This window comes from Astatotilapia calliptera, chromosome 23 (genome assembly GCF_964374335.1).
Source record: "Astatotilapia calliptera chromosome 23, fAstCal68.1, whole genome shotgun sequence".
Taxonomy (NCBI): Eukaryota; Metazoa; Chordata; class Actinopteri; order Cichliformes; family Cichlidae; genus Astatotilapia; species Astatotilapia calliptera.
This window is the reverse complement of record NC_137443.1, coordinates 8203064-8223539: the sequence shown is the minus strand read 5'-3', so window position 1 is coordinate 8223539 and position 20476 is coordinate 8203064. Positions and strand designations below refer to the sequence as shown.

Here is a 20476-nt window from a genome sequence, read left to right as displayed (position 1 = left end):
TTATATTCTTGATCTTCTCAGCTAAAGGTATGGATATAAACAAACGGGTAATTTAGTTTTGTTTTTAAATGGTTAGGATTAGGTTGTGTGGTCAAAGTAGATCAACTCAGTCTGAAGTGAGACATGAAGTTGTGGAAGGCAGGAAGCTCACTGTGATTGATATTGATATCGAATTTCCCAGAGGAACCCACCCGAGGGAACCCACCCGAACCCACCCGAGGGATTAATAAAGTTCTATCTTATCTTATCTTATTCCTGGATGAAGGAGTTGTGTTTCCCTCTCTAAGATCCCAGACAGGGACAATCAAAGATTTAAACTGCCTAGACCAAATACTTTTCTCCTCGTTATTCCAACAGACTCAGCTTTCTCTGTGGAGCAAAAGATGAGTGTGGGGGAGCACATGAAGCTCTTGGGTGAATGGGTTTGGCGATGCACTATGCTGTTCACCTTTGGGGATTTCCTCTGGGAAAAGACAATAGAAGAACACATCAAAAGCGAGGGAGAGGCACTCAAGTGGTTAATAGAAAAGTGTTTGAACAGGTACCATGTATTTAACAACAAGGACAAGAGTAACTTATCTCAGGTCACAAAGTTGCTGCAGAAGATGGCAATGGTGGCAGTTACTACAAGGTAGAAGAGCACATTTTCCGGGTCATCAAAGAGAAGCAAAAGGAGGTAGCTGAGAGGGCAGAAGAGAGAAGGAAGAAGGCCGAGGACCAAAGACAACACATCAAAGCACTCATTCCAGGTGAGTTTGACAGAAGGTGCACTCGAGCAAAAGCTTCCTGTATTGAATGCTCTTGCATCCTTGTGCAGATTACTGCATAGGCAGTACAGTACATAGTTTCAGTCCAGGAAAACATCCACCACATGAAAGTCTTGTAAAATGACAAACTTTTTTTTTAAGTACAGGTGGAGAGATGTCATAGGGGAACTTTGTAAATGTTAAAAACTTAAAACTTAACTTAAAAACTTAAAAACTATTTTAGAAAGCACAGAAAATGAAAAACTGATCTATAAAATGTCAGGTTAAATAATATCTTGAGAAGCCACAAAAAATATGAATTAAAAAAAAGTGATTTTTCTTTTCTCAATGTCGTTATAGATGTCAGTATGGTGTATTGCAAATGTCCACTAAAATATATCGGAACTATGGGAATTTAATCATTGTATCTGAATTTAATAACTTACATGATCTGTGAGCTCCAAGCCTAATAAATGTTTTGTCCGATAACAGAAGAGATAAACTACTCCTGCAGATGATTCTTCTGGGAAGCCGTAATGTTGGGAAAACCTCTGTAGGGAACACTATCTTGGGGTACAAAGACCAGGAAGATGGAAAAAGAACGCCAAAGTCTGTTGCCTGCCGGGGTTTTGTGGCTAAAACTGAAATCATTCTTGTTGACACACCAGGCTGGTGGAAAGGCTTCCCTGTGTTCGACACTCCTGAAGCGATCAAAGATGAACTGATGCGCAGCATGTTTTTGTGCCCTCCTGGGCCCCATGTCTTCCCCCTGGTGATAGATGCAGATGCATCATTTAATGCCAAACACTTAGATGCAGTGACATCACATGTGGAGCTTCTTGGTGATGGAGTGTGGAGACACACTATTATAGTTTTTACCAGAGGAGACTGGCTAGAAACAAACAGCATAGAGCAGTACATCGAAGCAGAGGGGGAGGCCCTACAGCCTCTAGTTGAACAATGTGGAAATAGATATCATGTAGTTGATAATAAGAATGCAAGTGATGGTACACAAATCTCAGAGCTGCTGGAGAAAATCACTGAGACTGTGGCAGCAAATGGGTGGAGCTACTTTGTTCCAGACCAGCAGATATTTCAGACCATCGAATAGAGAAGAAGGAAGGTGAAAGAAGGAGCAATGCTGAGGCAAAGTCAAGTCAAGGCCACACAAGAATCCCTTGGAGGTATGCTTCACTATCACCTAGCATCAGTGTCACAAGTAAAAACGTGCCGCAATGTCAGAGCTGTTTCCACACCCTCATATTAAATAAATATTAGAGATGAACAAAACACAGAAATATACTTCAAAAGAACAGCAGTACCTTTTGTTGAAAATGCTAGAGGATATGAGTGACTGTAATAGACACAGTATGGTTATTCAGTAATGATAGCAGTATAGTGTCTGTCACATGTCAAATAACTTGGCTTTAACACAATGTCCAGGTAATTACATCTTACCGAACTCAGAAACGACCACCCCTCACCCCTCAAAATGGACAATATAGACAGAAGTGTATAATCTTACCAGTGACAGAGCATCCTCACTCAGATTATATGCAACATGACATTTTCCCATTTCACTTTGCTCTGACAGCTGTCTTCTTCTCAGTTTCCAGTAATAAGCTACAGGAACTGAGAATAATACTGCTTGGTCAGAAGACTGTTGGAAAGACTGCAACAGGAAATACTCTCCTGCATAAAGAAGTCTTTGCATCTAGTCAGAATGAACAATGTCAAGTGCAAGAGGAGGAGGTTTCGGGCCGACGAGTTGAGATTTCACTGAGCCCAGTAGGAGTTCATGTTACTCTGTTAGTCATTCCTTTGGACCTGACATTCAGAGACGACATCCACCTGAGAAATGAGGAGAAGTTCAAGAGGAAGTGGCCGAAACAGGAGGAGAGAGCTGGAGTTGATGATGGGGTTCAAGGAAACACTCCCTGAGCTGCAAAATGACATCAAGGAATGTGTGAGACGCATGAAATACAAGTCACTGAGTGAGTATTAAGATGCAAGAATAACAAATCAGGGGTTACTAACTGAAAAATGTCAGTTGAAGTGAGGCTGTGGGTGGGTGTAGAGTGAAGAGGTAATTATTTTGGTACACTGGCTCTATCACTTGTATAGGAGTGCTACGCTGTAGGTCAGAGTGGGATAATTATTAGGGATGGGACTGGAGAACTGGTTCTCTCCTAGTAGTTCAATGCCGCCCAAAGCCCAGCAGCCAGACCCGGAAGTTCAACAGGTAAAAGTAGTGATGTGCATTCAGGCTGTAGGGATATTTGTTGGCGCGTGTTACTGTAGCCTATAGGTTTATATTGTTACCTGGTAATCATGAGACAATGTGTTTCAGGTCATTTTACAGAGAAACGTAAGAGTAATGTTAAACAAATTACTTTCTCCTGGGAGTAATTCAGCAATGTACTGGATTACTTTTGTTTGATTAATGACCCCAAAATCTCGTCACAACAAAGAGGGGAAATACGTCCAGCATGTGCAACATTTGAGCACATAGAATGTAATTAATTTGGACGAATGTATATTCGATTTTTAATGTTGTATGTTATTTTTATATTGTTTTAATCATATGCTTTGATAAGCACCGTCACATGAGTTGCCAATTCCATGTCTACATGCCTTAAAGCCTATGTGCTTATGCTAGAGTGAGTTCCTGAAACAGCAGAGGGAGCTCAAAGTGTGCTAAATTTTGTCCAGGTTGGAAATCACCTCCACAGTGCTCCTGGCCAGTTGTTCTATGCAAGTGCAAATGTTGGCTTAAGCATTATTAGATGTAATGGTGTACACATTTCAGCACTATAAGAACCAAATCTGCACCTTTATTGATGGCCAGTTCCCTTTGTAGGAGTATTGTAGAACTCAGGGTAATCAGAGCCTAATCATTTCAATTCAGTTAAATAAATCATTTCAGGTATTACATCTGATAAATAAAAGGACCTTCATGTAAACACTATATAATTTCTTGTTTCTTTTTCCCAAGGAGTCACATTGTGAAGATGGTACAAAAGATACTATTAATCCTCACAAACAGTAGTTTATCTGAGATGTATGTTAAAAGCTTTTTACCTTATCATATTCAGCAGTAGTAAATGGCCTGTATTTGTATAGCGCTTTACATGTTCAATCATCCACCCATTGGTGATGGCAAGCTACAGTCACAGCTGCCCTGGGGCGCACTGACAGAGGCGAGGCAGCCGGACTCTGACCACCACCAGTAGGCAACGGGTGAAGTGTCTTGCCCAAGGACACAATGACCGAGACTGTCCGAGCCGGGGCTCGAATCAGCAACCTTCCGATTACAAGACGAACTGCCAACTCTTGACCTACGATCGCTCAGTAGCATTAATAAACATTTAGAGAGAGGTATACCGTTTGTCTTGTCAAGCATATGTTTCATTTTTATTTATTTATTAACTCCATGCTTTGTGTTGGATGTCATGATTCAGTTTAATAGTGATTTTAAAGAGTAGCTGTTTTAGAAAATATTTACATTTTTAAAATGACTCCAATAAATCTTATGATTCTGTATTCCTTGTTAAGGTAAATAATATAATTGTCTTCATTAATTATTATTAACTGAAAAACTGTGCCAATTCTCAATACTTTTATATTTATGATAATTTTAGCATGTTATGGGATTTTTATTTTTTTGCTAGAAAAAGTAATTTCAGGAGAAGGTACAACAATGTGGAACGTTTCTCACTCGATTTAGCAGAAGCTGAGATTAATATCTATCTATCTATCTATCTATCTATCTATCTATCTATCTATCTATCTATCTATCTATCTATCTATCTATCTATCTATCTATCTATCTATCTATCTATCTATCTATCTATCTATCTATCTATCTATCTATCTATCTATCTATCTATCTATCTATCTATCTATCGGTGTATTTTCTTCCCTTATCTTTATAAAAGGAAAGATAAAAATCGTCACTTCACTTCCATGCATGCTGGGATTTCCCACAATGAAAATAAAAACAAAGTACAAAGTTGTACAAAGTTATGATTTTCCTTTTTCTATTTTTTGTGTTTAAAACGATACAGATCGTTGTTGTGTCCATCAGTTTGTTATGATGGATTTCTTTTTATACTTCTTACAAAATGATAATTAAAAAACACAATTTTACATAATCTCCTCTAGGAATAAAAAAAAGTATTCTGATCCTTTAATTCACCACATTTCACAAAAAACTATCTTGACAGTTAAGTGTGACATGAGAAGCTGTCGGAGTCTCTCCTTATGATAACAAATCAATTTTCCACTCAAGTTGCTATGTCTCTGAAGAATGTCCTAACTTAAAAGGACACATCAAGTCTGTGGCCCTGAAACTATCTTAAGATGTCAGTAATTTTTTCCTTTAAAAATCAATACATGCATAGTTTTCTTTATAGTGCAGGCCATGAACAATTTGGAACAACTTTAAAGAGACACTTTGAGTATATAGAGCTTGTTTCTGGCATTACATTTTAAAAAGGTCATATTCAGGGTTGGTTTCTTATAAATAATGCAAGCGGTATTGCATTGACCTTTCTATCTGAAGAGCCTCTCTGCAAGCCAGTATCAAGAGACATTTTCTGGTAAGTTTAAAAAATGTAAATTTTCTAGTCCTCAAATAAAATGCTCTGCACTCATGACGAACCTTTCAACCTTAGCTACATTCTACAAAGTGCTTTTTAGTATGTTTTGCATTCACCCACTCAGACACTCTGATGCTGCCACACCATGTGCTCGCCCACTATTGAGAGTGAGTTTGATATGATATTGAGACATTTTTAAGAGGTCTTTTTGAGTTACTTTTAAATAGTGAGGAAGACAGTCCTCGCTCACTGGCCACTTTATTACATTAACCTCTTCAACTGCTCGTTAATGCAAATATCAGCCAATCACAGCAGCAACTCAAGTGTATTTAGACATGTAGACCTGATGACCTGCTGAAGTTCAAACCAAGCATCAGAATGGAGACAAAACTGACTGTAGTGACTTTGAATGTTGTATAGTTGTTGGTGACAGGCAGGCTGGTCTAAGTATTTCAGAAACTGCTGATCTACTGAATCTTCCTTCACAACCATTTCTATGGTTACAGAGAATCTTCAAAAAAGAGAGAAACCTTTAAACTAATAAGAGGGGAGCAGTAATGAATAAATAACCACCCATTACAACCAATTTGTGAAGAAAAGCATCTCTGTAAGTACAAAATGTAAAACCTTGAACTATGCTAAAGCAGACCACTAAGAACAGTTAAACTGATTCACATTGCTTCACCAACACTGAACAAGGAAAGATTGAAAAAATATTGCCTAGTCTGATGAATCTCAATTTCTGCTGTGACATTTGGATGGTAGAGCCACTGCTGAGTGTCATTAAAATTCTCTCTCTCATAGTGTGTTTTGTCCAGTCTCTTTAAGATCGCTTCTTCCCTTTCTCCTTTCTCTTTCCCTTCACCACCAACCAGTTGAAGGGGATGGTTCTGCCGGTGGTTTCTCCCAGTTACAAAGGGGGTTTCCCTTCCCACCGTCGCAAAGTGCTTGCTCACGGGAGTCGCTCGATTGTTGGGGTTTTCTCCCAAACTGTAGGTTTTTACCTCACAGTAAAGCGCCTTGAGTCGACTTTTGCTGTGAATAAACCTGAATTGAACTGAACTACACCGATCCTCTGTCTTATTTGACTTTACGCCTCATCCAGTCGCGTAGAGACTAGTGTCACCTTCTTAAGTGTCACCACCTTATGTGGCCCCTGTAACTCGGCAGCTGTGAGCCGTTTTCGCCACTAGAGGACAACGAAAGCGCGGCGGCTGTGCGAGAGCCTCTCAGTGACGTAGATGTCATGAGACGGAAGTGAAAAAATTGTAGTCGTTAGCACTCCTGATGGTGACATGACAAATCAAACTGCATTCTAAAACACACAATCAGCGTCAGTGAAACACCAGGTATGTATTTAATGGGATAGGTTGTGCTGCGTTCAGTGTACAGCGTTAATGAAGAAGTGTTGTATACCGCCGGTTGTGTTTAATCTGTGCTCGTTTCATTGAACTGAATGAGCCCAGCCCACAACGGAGCTAATTAGCATGCTAAGTTTACATTCAGTGATACTTGTATTCAGTGTTTTGGCATTACTGAGCACTGTATACCTGAATACTGAGAGCTCTTTACGTTAACTTGTTAAAGCTTCTGTGTCAGTCTGTCAGCACTTTGCTTCTGTATGTCATGTGAACATTACTCTGGCCTAAACATGACTGTCACCCCTCATAAACAGATTCTTAAAGAAGCCTCCTTCACTAACAGCAACGATGGTAAGAGATGAGCCATTTACTATACTTGTTCAAATCTAGGCATTTCCAGTGCATGTGGAATTACAGTAGGTCAATTATTTACACATTTAGCCAGCAGAATAAACTGTACTCTGCTGGTATATCCTTCTCTTTTTGCTTTTGACAGCATGGCAGAGTGAAAATTAAAACTACAGCCCAGCAGGAGGAGGAGAAAAGAAAGGAGAGGGAGAAGAAGCTCAAGATATACGTTGCAGCACGTGATGCCTGTTTTTCTAAGGTGGAATATTAAATTTCCCTTATGTTTTAGTAGCAATACTGCAGCATGTCTTTGGGTTAGTGTAGGGGTGTCAAACATAAGACCTGGGGGCCAGAATCAGTCCAGCAAAGACTCCAATGTACTCCACTTGATTACACCAACATTAAGTAATAACTAAACAATTAAATGACAGAAAGGTTTTTCACCTTTTTTTTTTCTTTTACAGTGGGTCTTTTAAAAAGGAGAATTTTCTGTAAAGAACAGCAATTTTTTTTAAATCATGTACAAAAATTGGGGGAAAAAATCAAAAGATTTTGTTAAAATTCTGCTTCTCTTTATTTATATCTTATGAACTAAATGTGAAGTTACTTCTATACATTGACAGAAATTTGAGTTCCATAGGTGGTTGGTCAGAACAAGGAAAAAACCAATTCAATTTTGTCCACATTTGGATATCAGCCCCCTTTTATCCCTTTCTAAATTTTCATCTGTCTTCTAATGTAGTCATCTTTTAACAGTTGTAAATAGTTAACTAATGGACAGGATTTAAACTTAATGTGATATTCATATGTAAAATTTTTTGTGGCTCAGGTGTGTGTCTTTAACAGATAAAAATGTGTTGTGTTTTTCTCCGCCTGCTTTTCACTCCATGTATTTTCCTCACCCTCCTCACTTTCTCCTGTTTGACAGAGAAATGAGGGTATCTGGGATGATGAGGCTCTTCAGCTCACCCAGCAGCTCCTATCATCCAATCCTGACTTTGCAACCCTGTGGAACTACAGAAGAGAAATCCTAATGCACCTGGAGACTGTGAAGTTAGTACTCACAGATTCATAGTTGAATCCCTTTTTACTGAATGGTAAGTCATTTGCGGTGTCACAGGAGAATGACGACTTTGTTTCCCAATATCCTCTGCAGAGACAAAGATGAAGTGCAGAAGATTTACGAGGCTGAGCTGTCGTTTACTGAGTCTTGCCTGAAAGTGAACCCAAAATCTTATGGCAGCTGGCACCACCGAGGTTGGGTCTCCGCCCGTTTGCCTCGACCGGACTGGGCCAGGGAGCTGACTTTGTGTGATCGCTGCTTGAGCCTGGATGACCGCAACTGTGAGTGGGAGAAAAAAATAAAAAGGAGCTGAATGTTAAAGATATGTAATAATGCATTTTTTAAAAAGTAATCGATCTAAACCTTGTCCTTCACTACATTATTTTTACTCATGTTTCTGGCATGTTCTGTGTTTCTGTCTTGCCCAGTCCATTGCTGGGATTACCGCCGAATGGTTGTAAAGATGTCTGGCGTGCCTGTAGATCAGGAATTGGCATTTACTGATCGTCTTATTGGCTCCAACTTTTCCAACTACTCCAGCTGGCACTACCGTAGCACCCTTCTGCCTCTGCTTCACCCAGAGTCTCCAGAGCCCCCTTCACCATGCCGTGAGCCTCCGCAGTCCTCCCCCCCACCTTCTCCTCAAACCCATTCCCATCGGGTCTGTGAAGAGCAACTACTAAAAGGTAAACTGCAGTTCCCAATAGCAACTGATAGGGGGCAGTGTAAGTCTTTATTATCCTTAAGTAAAAGGTGTTATTTTGCAAATGAAGTCAGATTGTATATTCTATTACAGTGAAATTGTATTAACTACTTTCAGAATATGAGCTTGTACAGAACGCTTTCTTCACTGACCCTAATGACCAGAGCGCGTGGTTTTACTATCGCTGGCTGTTAGGCAGAGGTATGTCTATTGGTCGTAGTGTCTGTAAGTATGAACGAGAATACATTTCAGCTTTGCTGTGCTTTGTAAATCACAAGTTCTTTGTCTTTTTAACAGCGGAGCGTGAAGAGATGATAAGCTGTGTGTATGTGAATCGGGATGAGGAGAGAGTGGCTGTGGCCTTCTCCAGGCCTGTGAATGTCAGTATCTCCACTTTTTCTTCACTTAGAAAATGCTGTAATGGAATTCAGGATGAGCTGTTCTTTATTTTATTTTTTTAATAAGGTGACCTAAATAAATACCCTGGCATTTTAGGGTTCATTGTCCTAAAGAAATTAAATGTGACAATATTCTAAAGTAGACTTGCAGATACATTTTTTTCACATAAGTACTTTAATTTGTCCTTTTAGAAAATTATATACTCTTTTTTTTTTTTTTTTTTTTCTTTTAGTTAGTTAGATGTTGTAGATTTGTGATATGTAAGGGTATGAATATGCACTCACCATCTACTTCTTTAGCTACACCTTGTTAGTACTTTTTCCTCCAGAATTCCCTTAAGCCTTTATGACACATTCAAAAAGGTGCTGGAAGCACCTTCTCAAAGATTTAGGTCTAAAGAAGTCTATAGAGTTGCTGCAGATTTTCTGGCCACTCGTCAGTGATATGAATCTCCCGTTTCCTCACGTCTCAAAAGTTGTTTTGGTCTGAGATGTGACTGTGGAGGCCATTTCAGTACAGCGAGCCTCCTGTCATCTTCAGGAAAACAGTTTGAGATGATTTCAACTTCATGATACGGTGCGTTATGTTGGTGCAAGCAACCATCACAAGATGGGTACACTGTGGACATGATGGGACGAACTCAGGTGTTTAACAATGTTCCTTTCCACTAAGGGATCCAAGGTGTGCCAAGGAAATGCCCCCCAAACCATTACATCACCATTACCAACCTGCACTGTTGGTACAAGGCAGAATGGATTTGTGATTTCATGTTGTTTATGCCAAATTTGAACCTATCATATGAATATTGTAGCATATATCAAGACTCATTAGACCAGGCATGTTTTTTATTTGCCACTTGTCTAACTTTGGTGAGTCTTTGCAAATTAACGTTGCCTTTGTATCAACTTGAAGCTGTCTGAATTTTCTATTTTTGAGACCATTCACTACGAACTCTAGAGATGGCTGTGCAGGAAAATCCCAGTGGACCATTTCTTTTTGAAAGACTTACACCAGGCCGTCTTGCACCAACAACTTTGGTACTCAAATAGGTGTCACTTAAAAACACGTTTCAATTTTAACTTATGGTCTTGACCATGTCTACATGCAGTGAATTGCTGCCTTGTGATTGGCTGATTAGATGTTAGCTAAAAAAGCAACTAAGCAGGTGTACCTGATGAAGTGACTGGAGAGTGTAGATTTAGGTATTCATGATGTGCATATAATCATGTGCAAAGTGGAGTTTGTGTGTGAGCAAGAAAAGAGTTTTCCTCTGCTGTCATGGAGACTGTGACAGTTTTGGAAAAGTGAAGACTGGTAAGATGTGTCTGACCAGTTTTTTGTTGTTTTTTTTAAACAAAGTTGCCTTCATATGGTACCCTGTCTATTCTTGGTGAACGTTCTCCCTGCTTTTGTCCTGTCAGGCGCAGTCAGTCGGCTTGTTCCTCGTCCTTGACGGTCAGCCCCAGAGAGTGGAGTGGAGGAGTGTCCATCCGCGCTTTAAACAGAGCCCTGTCTGGGTATCCTTTTCCATTGTGACTTAAAACTGACAGGTTACCCCTGCAGAGAATAAGAATACTTTTCCTGGTGTGCTGCTGATTGAACAGCATACTGGTTTAGCATTCTGCTCTTATCATTCTGCACGTACCTCATGCTGCTAAGACTCTGTGGTATGTGCATCAAGAGAAAAGGTTTCATCATGAAACTTTGATCAGTGCACTGCAATGGAATGTTATGTTGGCTTTAGCACACTAGTGAAGGGAGTTCCTTGTCAGAGTGCTTGTCAGAGTTTAGTAATACATGACATCATGTTTAGACTGACTATTAAAGTTGATAGCTGAAGTTAATACTTTTGGAAAGAGTATCTCTAAGATTAGCTTTGTTTCTGACCTCAGAGGCCAAGCTAACAAGATGGAAAAATGGTTAAAACTCCAACTGTATTAGTATGTAGAACAACTTCATTGCTTTATGGTTCATTGGCACTAGAGTAAAACTAGGATGGCAACCTCCTGGCGACTGGGAAAAATTGGTGGTTGCCTGGGATTTATTCAATACCAACTGGTTGCCTAGAGGTTAAATGTCAAGCAGCTTTAACCTTGCACAGGTTTGCTTGATGTGAGGCAACCTTATTTATAGTTTTAGTACCACAACAGGTCACATTGTAAATGCCAATGTGAACCAATTCAATCACAAACTGTTAGCAGACTCATTCCATCTTATTACCACTTTATCACTTATATATATTTTTTGAAGATGGCAGCTGACAACAAGCAGTCACAGACCACCTCTGTCTTGTCTCAGTCTCAAACTACTGGTTTTCCTTGTGTGACTGTAGAGTTACCTTTACATTTGGGTGAAGAGTAGGGAAAAAGCAAATACCAGTACCATACAAATTGATACATGTTTCCCGGTAAGCAGTTAAAAGCAATGGGAGTGGCATATAAGGAGAAAAACTTTGGAGTAATAATCAGGATTTTCTTCTAAGTGTGCAGTATGTAACACATTGGTCGTAAGCAATGTGTAAGTGGGCACACTTAACACTGTCTTCATAGGGTGATGGCATTTGCACAGTAGTCATGGAAATGACCCTCATTGATATGCAAGCTCAGTAATTAGTAAAATGTCCTCGATATCTGTCATTCACATCCATATTCATTCACAGTTCCACGTGAATATTTTATTTTTTAAACCAGATGCAGTCATTCGCTCAGAAACAGGAGTCTTCTTTACCTTAGGCTGCTTCTCTCTTTGGTATATTCTAAAATGTTTTGTCTGAAACAAAGTGCTCAGTGCTCTTTGTAAATCTAAATGAACTTATTAAAGCCTCAATAAAGTTTGGAGATTTAATATTTTAGTCATAATGCCTAGCTCTACCAGGTTGCCGTATTGGCCCTGGAAATCAGCCATGGACTTAGTATGCACACTCACACTGTGGGCCTGCGCGGGTTTGCTTTAAAGTGACTAATTTATGTTCAAATCAAATACTTCCGTTTCACTTTTGGAATACATAATTCATGTTTGGAGGTTTTCTCTCCTTAGCAAAGGCTTAGATATGCAATCTGCCTCCTGGAACGATTAGCGACATCACCAATGAACGCAACCTGACTGTGCACTGGACTGAAAAACACACTCATAGGGACTGTGCTCTCTACACAGGTGACACATATACATATCTACCATGTTGTGTTCTTTGAAAGGCAGGATGATGACCTTCATGACACTGTGAACATTTAACTTTCATAGGTCGAACTGAGAGTTGGTGTAGGGACTCTGCTACAGATCAGGAACTTTTCAGGTACTTTTGTTTTTGGAACAACTGAAACATTTTGTAGTTGGCCTTCTTTAGGGATTAGGAACTAGATATGGTCTTTTTTTGCAGGAGCGAACTTTCAGTAGAAAAGACTTCTGTGCTACAGTCGGAGCTACAGTCGGTCAAGCAGCTACAAGAATTGGAGCCACTCAATAAATGTAAGTGCTTTTTCTTGTATGTTACAGGGTTTACAGGAAATCACCAGCTTCGCACAGAAACAGATCTGTGGCTCTTTTTTTACAATGTGTGCATGTGTATGAATTTTGTAAAACTCAGCAAAGCCTCGATTCAGACAGGCCACAAAGTTGAGCTCAGCCCACAATCAGCTGATAACAGGTGATCTAAAACAGGAGCCCATATCAGCTGAGACCAGCTGAGAAATATCACATAAAGTGTGCTATTTTAGGTGTTTTAGCCTGCCTACCCTTGCTGCTTGTTCTTCAAGCTGCTTTGCGACCTGCATTCACCCCTCTTTTTCACGCTGTGCCCTACTTATGCAGCCTTTATGTCCTTGTGCTTGCAGAAGCGATCCCCTGCCTCAGGCTTTTCATGTATGCGTGCAGAATGACAGATCAGAGCAGAACAATAATGCTAAATGTAAATCTGATTCCTGCATAATTAAGAATATGGCTTTGTTGTTGTTTTTAAGTACTAATCTCTTGAGTAATTGTTCTCTAAAAGAAGTGGAGCCCACTGGTAGGGCATAGAGACACTACTTGGGCTGACCCTGGGGAAAACTATGGAGTGAAACTAACTAAAATAAATATGATTTGCAGGAAAAACACACAAGCAAATGTTTGCTGATGCTATCTGGTTGACCTTTACGTCACTAAAGTCAATTTCTATCCATTTGTGTTGTCATTGATAAAAAAATTGTGGGGTGTGAGTATTTTTTTCAGCTTCTGAAATGGAGAATCTTTAAGAATCTCTGGCCTATAAACATAATTACATAATACATTAGCATTATAACTGTGTGCAATGTGGTTGCGAAACTTTGCAGGTGTGTAGTTGACATTTTCATGAAAGGCAGCTTTGATGATGGGAGTTAAGGAACGTATTGGTGAGATGGTGTGCTTGTTCCCATTACAAGATTAGGTTGAGTATTGAAGTTTGATGTTGCTGGTGATAAAGGTCTTATACAACCACTGACTGCTAGCTTTGCCTCGGCAGGGTGCTTACTGACCATTATTCTCCTGATGAGGGCACTAGACCCTCTGGGATACGAACAGGAGATGCTTGCTCATTTTAGAACACTCAAAGTGAGTATAAACCACATACAGTACAGTATATGGGACTGGCAATAAATGCATTTGTCTACAATGCAGTCAGCAATCACTAATTCAATGGCTTCATTCACTAGGAAGTGGATTCCATGCGCTCTGCATATTACAGTGACCTGTGCAGCAAGTTTATGATTGAAAACACCATCCTGAAAATGGAGTATGCTGAAGTGCGCGTCTTCAGCATTTCTGACAAGGTTGGGTCAGAATAACAAGACATCAGATTTCCCTGAAACCTTTTTTGCTGATTAGGGAGGTGCTTAAATTTGATTTCTTTTTTTCTTTGTAACAGAACCTGACCACTTTATGCCACCTGGACCAGCTGTTGTTGGTTACCCATATCAATCTGTCCTCTAATCACCTGCAGCGGCTGCCTCCTCAGTTTGCCATGTTGCAGTGTCTCGAGGTGATGAAGCTGCAATTGAAATCCAATTTGCTCTCCTGCATGGACAGTGATTTTTTTCCTCTTTTGTGTCTGCACCAATAGATTAGAAAAGGAAAGACAGATATTGATGAAATTCTTCTCCTGCAATTCAATGACTTCTTCATATTTGCAGGTCTTGGAGGCTGATAACAACGCCATAGAAAACCTGGAGGGAGTTTATCACCTTCCCAAACTGGAGGAAGTCCTCTTGAAAAACAACAGTATCCTTAAGTTAGTAGTGTGTTCTGGATCTCCAGTCATCCTTCAGAATTAGTGTCATAGGGATCAGTTTATATTGTCTGTTTGTCTTTTCACAGGGAACTAGTGACTCAAGAAATGCGTTAATCAGTTCTGAGTGGCTCAGTGCTTCAAAACAATCCTGTAAAGAGTGCGAACAGCTGATGTAAAAGACACGCTACGCACTAAGATTGTGTTTACAGCATTTAGAAAATTGCACTTTTAACAAGACTCTTCAGCTCAATACATGAATAATTTATTTTACCTACGTCTGAATCAATCGGGTAAATAAAAACAGCACCGCAATTTCACCGAACAAACAGCATCATTAAGAAGCGAAGAAACATTTAACAACACATCATCACCACAGACTCCCTCCTCTTCATGCTTCACTTCCCCTGCTACACTTGGGAGGAATTAATGTGATTTGCAGGTTATGATGAGGATAGTTACTGTTTTTCTTTTTTTCCTCTGGCAATCACAGTTGCTATTTTTAGAAAAATGAATTTATATCTCAGTGTCATATTTGTCATTTAGATCTTACTTTTTACACCGGTGCTTGGAATATGTGCATCAGAGCTCATGTTATTCATTGTTACTGATGTTACCACAGCACACTGCAAGGGATTTTCATTAACTCAAACATGCAGAAATCTCTACATTGGCAGATCTTCAGACGTTGGCATCCTGCCCCAAGCTGAAACGCCTTGACCTCCGTGGAAACCCCGTCACTCAAACGGCCAATGTCGAGTCGGAGTTAGCCGAACTGCTGCCCTCAGTCACAGACCTCCTGCTCTGATCCAACGCAGGGCAGGAATCACTGCCATCTTTGTTCTGTCGTTCAGTTGTCCTTCACGTTCTGAGCTGTTTTTGGTGGTGAGTGGGTGTCATCTTGTGACTGTGTCTGTTCCACCTGTTTTGGAAAAATGTCAGTCACAGTGAACCCTGTTGGTCTGAAAGCCTCATACTTCGGAGCAAATGTCAGAACCCTCTCTAGCATCTTCAGCAAAAAGTCAACATTTCTGTGTGTGTGTGTGTGTATGAGTGAGTGCGTAATAACCAATGTTGCATTTCTTTGTTTGTGTGTGTGTACAAATGTCTTTAATGCAACAGACCAGTGCATGCAGAAACATTAATAATGAAGTAAACTAATTATGGATTGGCAGCGATGATGGCTTATTGCTTCCAAAAGTTTAATGGCTGACTTTAAAGAAAACGTTATACTGGGTGATCAGAGTATTGCATCACTCTCTACAGATTTTTTTTTAAGGTCGGTTAATGCATTTGATTTATGACATTATACTGTTGCACAGTAAGTCACAGATCCAGTAATAAACAGCACACATTGTGTCACTGCCTTCCAGTAAGCCTCTTGTGACTTTTTTCCACTGAAAGAAAAATGCATGCCTTAAAGTAAAGGTTCATAATGGTTAACTCACATTAACTGTCTCATTTCTGTAATACTGGTGAGGATGTGGTGGAGCTCAACTACAATGTAAAGTACCAGCCAGACTTTCTTGGTCTTGAACAGTAGTTCGATAATGCAGTTTGGCAGGTATACAACAACATTTTTGCTCCACCAAGGTGATTTCAAAAACATTATTAAATGAAAGCTTGTGTCATATATATCAGGATGGTGTGTAGGGTATCCCTAAAGATTTTTTGTAAAGAATGAAGTGGGAAGCTTAAAAAACATCTACAGTGAAGAGTATATGAAAGTCATGTCCTTAAGAAATATCCAAAAATCCAGCAAAGACCTGACACAGGAGAGGTGCATCTGGCCTTTAGTTGATTCATCTACTGTGTGCTGAAGTCAATCACACAAGAAATGGATTGAGAATAGCTGGTAGCAGGTCTTAAGGAGTGATGAATAAAAAATTTGGACTCACAAGTTTTTGTCAGTATATACAGGAAATAGGTATAAGGGTGTGTCTACCGTCTGTAAATCATGGTGGAGGTTCTGTTATGGGGCTGAATTTCAGCCAGTGGCTGAAAAGCACAGTTGATTGAATTATGAATGCAGATAAGTATAGTCAGATTTTGAGCCACCATGCAAAAAAGCATCTATTTGGCGACGACTTCATTAATAACGGTGATCTCAAACACACTGCCAAAGCAGTAGACTCATACCCAGGGCACAGGCAAGTATTAAAGCAGTATGGGATCATTTTAACAGGAATTGGGGGGAAAAGTCAGCCAACATCCCAAAAAAGAGCGTTAAATGTCTTTCAAGACAAAAAAAAAGTACTTACTCTAAACTCCCGAAATCTTCATTTTAAAGCCTTGGTGTTTAGTTTTTCTTTTTTACCCAGATGTGGCCATATTTAGGAGCAGTATTTATTAATTATAAACTGCCAGGTGCATAGTGGAAATGACCATACAAAAGAAATATCCGACTCACTGGAACTGGAGCAAAGACTTTTTAGATGTGCTGTACTTGGGTTGTGCATGTTATTTGTCAGTTAACTCTATTACAGAAGCTTTGAAATGCACCACAGGTATAGAACGTTCAGTTCTGTGACTCCAATTAGCAAAGGTGACAGGGTGCAGAAAGGGTTGGGCTTCAGCTGCCAGTGCTGCCACACCTGTCAGTCAAGGTGGCCAAGGCTAACTTTAAGTCTAAACTAAATGAAAGCAGGTGGATTATAAAAAACAGAGAAAATAGCTATAGAGACCAAAACAGTTGTATTTGTCCTCTTGTTTAATTGTTTTACTTGGCTGCAAATATATTTTTTCTAATGTAAAGCTGGGCACTTAAACATAGAGTCTATATTATTCTTGGATGAACTTCAAATCCAGAAGCACCTAAATTTCACACCCAACTGGAGGTCTGAGCAATCTTTAGGAAAATTAAGTAGATATTATACTCCTTCCATTGATCATTTTTTTTCTTTTTGAGTAGGCTTATATGACAGGCCTGAAAAAATATGTATCTACTTTTATGTATGATTCCAAACTCAGGTGTGCCAGAGCGACTAGCAGTGTGTCACCCGGTCCACCCTTAACTGATGCCACCTTCATTGTTCATTCGTTTGCCTTTTCGAGTGAAGAGCTGGGATTTTGCAACACATCAGGTTTGTTTGACTGTGATGTCATTTTTAAGAAGGAATTGCATTAGGCGAAAACTTTTCTTTGGGAGTGTCTAAAAACAATAAAAGAAGCTGAGAAAAAATTAGAAACATGGCACACCTTTGTACTCAAAGAAATGTTTGTCATAGTCACTGTCAGCCTGGCACCTCTTGAAGGTTATGCTGCACTCAAAAAGCTGTAAGGAGTTTTAGGCATTCAAGCTGTGATTGTAACTTATAATGCAACTGTTCTTTCCCCCTGGCAGCTGTCTCTGAATTGGCTAAGAAGTATAGACAAGATACGTATATAGCTGCACATTATGCCTACTTGACATTAATTGTTACATGTACGGGCTTTTAAAGTTAGGTTTAGGGCAAGGTTGTGCTGCTAGTTTACCTCCGCTACTAGTTACCTTAAGAGGGCATTTCAAGACCCTTACCAAATTAGTATGTAATGTGAAAGTGTGTCTGGGCAAAGTCAAAGACAGTTATGGTTTCAGAAATTCTTCAGAAACTGAACATGTTGTGTGTTTTTGGATATTTCTTAAGGACATGACTTTCATATACTCTTCACTGTGTGTCTATTTTATATAGGAGAGAGCTGACAGAGTTCAAAGAGGACTTTAATTCTTGGCCTTGGCAACAGTGAAATAGTAAAACAGCATAAAGTCATTATGTATGGTACACATAAGGAACAGATTTCATACAGAAGCACACGTTCTCTTATCATTTCTTTAAATACACAGACTAGTTGTTTGGTGTTTTTAATATAAATTTAATGTTTATTACTGTTGATTTCATATTCTTATTTATAAATGGTATTACAACAATTTTTTATGATAGTGGCGAGGATAGGCTTTAATCGTTGTAATGGTAGTACATGTATCTAAGTCCGAAAAGGTCCAAAATTCTTATCCCGTTTTCACCTTCAAAAATATAGGTAAAGTTTTCCAGCATGTGAGATCATCTTCTACCGTTTTAAGAAGACAAATGTATTTTACCTGTACCCAGTCTGAGAGATCTATACCTAAATATCTAATGTTACCTGACTGTAGTGAAGTGGTGAAGGTGTTCTGAAAATTACAACTTAGAGGCAGAAGTTAATTGAAATTCACAACTAAGCATTCAGACCACGAGTCTGCTTCCTAAAACTGACTGACGGGGTATCAAAAAATGAAATAAAAAAAAAAATAATAATAATAATAAAAATGAAGAAAAACACACTCTCCCTGGTCTCTGAAACATTAATTAAGGATTAATCATCCATTTATTATTGTCACATAGGTTATGCATATGGTTCAAATAGATCTGCAGTTGAAAATTTATGAGCAAATTCTCATCCTGGGTCAAAATTAACCTGGACCATATGCAGGCATCAAATATGAACACTATGTAAGGGTTATAACGGTGTTATGTTTTCATCTTCATGTAAACAATTCTGCAGTCATACAATGATGTCACAAGCTGTTAACATGAGCATTTTTCCATGCCTTAAAGCTAATCAAGATAATAATCATCACATCATTTGTCAGTCTTGTTATTATTAATCTGCTGAGCAACATGAAAAGTTGGAAATCAATGAATAACCCCCCGCCCCCAATGTAAACTCCTGAAAGGAAGGTTTTGGGAGCCTCTTGAATCGACTGATCATCTCAAGATCTACTTTAGCACGGCAAAGAAGTTTCTGCTTTGCCTGTAATGCTATGCTAAATGCCTTTCACTGGTAAAGTACTTTTAAAGCTTAACAGTCCAAAGTGCTTTAGAGTGTGTTTCTCATTCAACCTTTTACACCCACACATTGTCATAAAGCAGTAATGGCTGCAGAGCTTTCAGGGGGTCCACCATCTTACCCAAGGTCATCTTGGGATGTGGAGGGGACTAAATTACCAGTGCTTTGTTTACTGGACCCTGTAGCATCTGAACCACAGTCGGTAACATTTTCCACACTATGTATAGTGAAGTCTTCTCTGTTTATTGAATTCTTGTATCCAGTGGTATCAGGAAGAATATTGTTACATGACTTTCATTGGGGTTTTACGCTTCATTAATTGCTCTCTTAATAGGATTAGGCTTTATTCAGCATTCATTTACCTATCAATCAGTGAAAACCAACTCAACCAGTCAGTGGTCATGTCTGTTGCATAAAAGTGAGTGGGCATCCACTCCCTTCCGGTTCACATATTCCTCGAAGCAGGCATCCCACATGTGCCATCAGGTAGGTCAAAGGTTTTCAGATCATGCCACTTTGCTGAAGGATGGGTTTTTGTCATGTGTCAAAGCAGAAAATGTCATCTTTTTTATTGTGCATTCATCTTTATATAAAGAATTCTTTACTTTACTGGAACAGCTAATCACGTTAAATATAACGGGGTACAGAGTTTGTAACTTTAACTGTCCAAAACAAGCAAAAAGTCCCAAAACATTCGTCCAGCTTTCTCCTCTTATCCAATTCATGGTCACGAGGGTGTCAGCTGCCATAGAGGAAGAGGGCTGTCGCAGGGTCAACAACACAGAGAACCATTCAAACTTCTTCTTAACTTATTCATTTTCCATATGTTAAAAAACAATGAACTTTTTAACATAATTAAGATGAAAAATACTAAAGAGAACAAGAAACTAGCTCAGTTTCTCAAACTGTCATATTTTCCAATAGTGGAAAAATTTTTAAGTGGATGTTTGATTTCACCTGCTCTGACGTTGGCTTCTGGTTAAACATTTGACATGATTGATGCTAGTGCAGCAGGGAGGTGTGTCCTCACTGTCTTACTGAGGATTAACCTGTTTTGTGTGAAAGTGGGAGAGGCACAGGTGAAAATTTGTTACTAACTAAAATCGTTGAAACAGGAGACAGTGTCAGTTTTTGCATAACTTATCCGATATAGTTCATACCAAGAGTGACAAGAAAAATTTATTTTCTCTCGTAATATTTAAAAGGCTGC

At 39.3% G+C, this 20476-nt stretch overlaps 1 protein-coding gene and 1 pseudogene across 1 annotated transcript; both read left to right on the top strand.

Annotated features, from left to right (window-relative positions):
• Nucleotides 1-13: 13 nt before the first annotated feature.
• LOC113015834 (GTPase IMAP family member 8-like) lies at nucleotides 14-3076 on the top strand (annotated as a pseudogene).
• Nucleotides 3077-6573: 3497 nt separating this feature from the next.
• rabggta (Rab geranylgeranyltransferase subunit alpha) lies at nucleotides 6574-15832 on the top strand. The gene is made up of 17 exons (XM_026159544.2): nucleotides 6574-6696; nucleotides 7023-7059; nucleotides 7205-7315; nucleotides 7985-8109; nucleotides 8213-8400; nucleotides 8548-8805; nucleotides 8940-9023; nucleotides 9120-9202; nucleotides 10643-10738; nucleotides 12269-12374; nucleotides 12462-12513; nucleotides 12598-12686; nucleotides 13699-13787; nucleotides 13889-14005; nucleotides 14101-14214; nucleotides 14366-14453; nucleotides 15120-15832. The coding sequence occupies exons 2-17, from the start codon at nucleotides 7057-7059 to the stop codon at nucleotides 15266-15268; spliced, it is 1752 nt and encodes a 583-aa protein (XP_026015329.1). The 5' UTR covers nucleotides 6574-6696; nucleotides 7023-7056; the 3' UTR covers nucleotides 15269-15832.
• The last annotated feature ends 4644 nt before the right edge of the window (nucleotides 15833-20476 follow it).